Below are 3,978 nucleotides of genomic sequence, written 5' to 3'. Positions count from 1 at the left end.
CTGGGGGCTGTGCCTCTGGACACTGAACTGGGGGTGGCCTGCGAAATAGTCACAATGTCTTCATCCCCTCCATCTTCATAAAAGCTCGCTAGTGCGATCTGAAACAGAGAAGCAGTACGTCGGGACCCTGAAACAGTCCTTTACCTAATATCTTCTCTTAGCACAAAGGAATAAAAGCATCAAGACATGACCTACACAAGATAAAAATTTGACTGAAAGACAATGGAACAACTTTTAGTCTTCTGTTTATCTGAAACAAATTCTATCACCAAGGAAAAAAGAAGACAAGAAAAAAGACTAGGGTGGAAAACATTTGTTGTTCTCATTTTATGAAGTTAAAGTAGCATGTATTTACTGAGTATTTATATAGGAATTCTTTGGCCACTTGTAACTCTATGTTTCCCTTACCAACTCAGCAGATACTTCATCACATACATTCTGTACAAAGAAAGAAGAAAGTGCACTGAGGTATACAGAGATAAAAACACAACTTGTATCCTCAAGGTGACCAGTTATACCAAAGGCAATGTGCTGTCATCGGACATAACTGGTCTGAATATACCTTATGAGAAACAAGTGGCCTGATGGGGATAGTGAGTTACCTTGGCACTTGCACTTAACTGACAAAGACTATATTTAAATCCTGGTCCTGCCATCTGCATGAGCTTCAGTTTCTCTACCTATAGTGTGAGGAGAATGGGAGAGATGACCTGGTGACAATAGTACTACGTATTTTGTAGAAGTACTTCTGCTTTATACTAGCCAACACAGGGGCTTCACACTGTGACAACAGAGATATATGCTGCTTTATCTAACACATATGAGAAGCAATATAAATGGTGGAATGAGCAGACCTAGTTGAAACTCCAATCCCATTACTTACTGGCTGTGTGGCTTTGGGCACATTCTTTACCCCAAGCCTCTAATTTCTCATTTATAAAATGGGGCATAGGCAGACAGGGACCCTCACCAAGACAAGAGACAGAATTGTTGGGCCTTAATCAGTGCAGTGAAAATGTCTTTTCCTCATCTTTACATACCTATCAGGGCTAGTCTTTATCTTCTAACTAAAATGAGACAAAAATAAGATCTAATTTTATCTGTCATTCTTGATATCAAGGCTTTAAGCAAGTTTTTTTCCTTAAATCTTTGCTACAAAATTGTAAACTAAGTGACAGAGGACATTTAAAGCAGTTAGAACAGTGCTTGGCTGTTGAATCTACTCAATAATATTGGTTATCCTCATCTACTTAAAATGTAGGCTGGCCAAGAACAGGTACACAAGTTTTTTCTACTGAAAAACTGAATGACTGAATGTTTACGTGGTAGGCAGTGGTGATTTTGGCGATTTTTGTTTGCGAAAAATCTCTCCCGAGTGAAGCTTCTTAATTGAACATGTAGGTCTTGCCGGTGTGCTGCCAGTAAATTCCACGCGACTCTCACTGCACACATCCGTTGACTAAGAAAGGTTGAGAGATTCAACGTTGCTCCACCATCCTAGAACTAATTTTTCCCAGCAATTAGCTAAAAGGGAGCCTGAGCCAACTCCAGGGTCGGGCAGTCGGCCCCGCAGCCACGCCCCCAGACGACCCTGCTCCACGCCGGCCGAGCCAGCGCCGGAGGTCCGGCCAACGGTGCCACGGAGCAGGCAAGGCTACGGGACGAACCGCGGCCCGACACAGCAGGCCAAGGTTGGCCAGCTCCCTCACTCTCGAACTGAGCCGGCGACGTGTGGCAAGCGGCCCCAGGGCCATGAGGCCTGGCTTGGGCTCCGGTCGGGTAGGAATGACGGTGCGCTTCGGACGCCTCGGGCTTAAAGAGTCGGGCGTCTCCGCCTCGCAGCCCTCAGACCGCCTGATGAGACCCGCCTCGCGGAAATACCTGAAGGTCCCAGCCGGCTGACTCGAGGAAGAAGCGGGCCCGGTCCTCCTCGGCGCCAGTCACCGCCACGAACTCCCTCAGCGCGTCTTGTCGCTCCGCCGCCATCTTTGCTTCGTGCGTGTCCCAAACCACTCCGACTGCTGCCTCACAACCACAATCCCACTACCGCGTTCCGCCAGCCGTCTAGATCAGGCCCAACCTCTGGCGCAAGCCCACAGGCCCCGCCCCACGCGGTGCCTCCTGCAAAATCCTCCGTGCGAGAACACCACCACCACCACTTAGCGACCTCTGGAGGCCGCAGCAGGAACCACAACCTAACGGACGGCCTGGAAATGGGCAGAGAAGGAAGTTTTTCACAAATTTGTGGGATGAAAAGTAGATTTTGAAGAAATCATATTCAGTTTTGCATTGCTTCATCCCAAAAGTCACTGATTAGTCACTTGAAACATTTTTTGTTTGTTTTTGACTTTTGAACTCAGGACCCTGTACTTGCCAGGCAAGTGCTTATTTTACTGAGCTATCTCCCCAGGCCCCACTTGAAACGTTTTCTAAGAGCTTTCCAGGGCCCAATGGACTTCCACGGCTGTGGGCATAGAAGGGACAAAGATAAAGTCCTTGTCCTCTGTTGCTTACATTCTAGGGAGAAAACCCAAGGCCCAGCCGAACCTGTCATTCCTCTGTCATGGACCCCTATCTCATGCTACATAAAACGGTGTCATGGCCTACAAGCCCTGGCCTACAAGTAAAACTGGCCGGCTTCCTCATCTCATCTCCTAGGGTTCCTACTAGTTTCTTCTACTCCGGGCCTGACATCCTTCTTGGTCCTGAAACATGCGGGCTATGCACTGACCTCGGGGCATTTGCATTTTATTACAATCTTACTGATCCCAAAACACCTTCCCTTCACAGATGGGCAAGATACTCCTTCATTTCTTCAGGCCTTTGATCCAAGTGCCCCATTCGCAGAGGCAATTTTGTCTCTTAGATCTTCAGTTTCTTTATCCTGTTGGCTCTCCTCATGCTGTCTGAGACACCCTTGTTTTTCTTTTCTTCTTATAAGCTTCTACTCATTCTTCAGGTCTCAATTTGGGGGTACCTTACTCAAGCAGATCTTGAGAAGTTCCCCAAGCTTAGTCCAAATGTTCAACTTTAACTTTAGTCTTAATAAAATGATGAACAGCATAAATCTCTTCTTTGTTGAAACTGTAATTACTTTTTTGGAAAATTCGATATATATTAAAATTGTAAGAGATGGGAAAGGGATATGAGGAAGGGGAGATAGGAGAAGGGAAGAGAAAATAAAACTGATGAAGATGTGATATGTATATGTACCAATTTCCCAAGATAAATATAGTAAAATGTATTGAAAACATGACTAATAAAAGAAACTAAAAAACCCAAATAAATGCCTATAAAATGTAAAATTCCTTTATGTTACATTGTCAAATAATTTAGGCTCTAGGTTCAAGTTATTTTGACTGGGTTTTTAGCACGCTGGATCCTGACATGATGTGTAGGTGGAAGGACTTTTGTGGTGGAAGCAAGTCTCTTATGTTCACTGTAGTGCCTCCCAGTTCCTGCCCCTTCATGGTGTGTCAACTTGAAATATCTTTCAACTTCATAGGAAGTCAAAGGCCATGCTCACACTTGGCTGCCATCACTCTCTTTCCACCTAAAAGCTGACAATGATTTGCCCCAACTTAAAGATCTATGAGTGATCAGGTCAAGATGTAGCTCCTCAACTGGTATTGGCATCACTGGACAAGATTATCACTTTTGTGCTACTGGGGAAAACCCTTTCTATTACATGCTCTAAAGATCTCAGAGATGTTTTTCCTTGAATACTAAAAGGTGGCTAATGTTTTCTGAGAACTTACTGTAACTCAGGTACTTTTACCTTTTTAATTAATTTTTTCTAAAGAGAGTACAAAATAGTATTAAAACAAAAATTACAAATAATACAGAATTTCACTTAACAAAATAAATATTAATTTAACAGTATCTGTTGTAATGAACAGCATTATCTTTAAAGTAATTGTTCATATTACAAATCTCATCTTTCATTTCTTGGAACTATAATTGCTTTTTGATGCATGC

General features: G+C 43.8%; 1 protein-coding gene across 1 annotated transcript in view; it reads right to left on the bottom strand.

Moving 5' to 3' along the window:
* The window catches only part of LOC101587662 (NSFL1 cofactor p47), a 34,751-nt gene extending 32,700 nt beyond the window's left edge, over positions 1 to 2,051 (bottom strand). Inside the window, exons 1-2 of the mRNA XM_023704699.1 lie at positions 1,882 to 2,051; positions 1 to 98 (exon numbers count right to left, since the gene is read on the bottom strand). Coding sequence (XP_023560467.1) covers positions 1 to 98; positions 1,882 to 1,986 — 203 coding nt within the window. The 5' untranslated portion in view covers positions 1,987 to 2,051. The remainder of the gene's footprint in view (positions 99 to 1,881) is intronic.
* Between the last annotated feature and the right edge of the window lie 1,927 nt (positions 2,052 to 3,978).

Source organism: Octodon degus, unplaced genomic scaffold, assembly GCF_000260255.1.
Source record: "Octodon degus isolate 3935 unplaced genomic scaffold, OctDeg1.0 scaffold00200, whole genome shotgun sequence".
NCBI classification, from domain to species: Eukaryota; Metazoa; Chordata; class Mammalia; order Rodentia; family Octodontidae; genus Octodon; species Octodon degus.
Note: the sequence above shows the minus strand (reverse complement) of the source record. Positions and strands in the feature narration are given on the sequence as shown.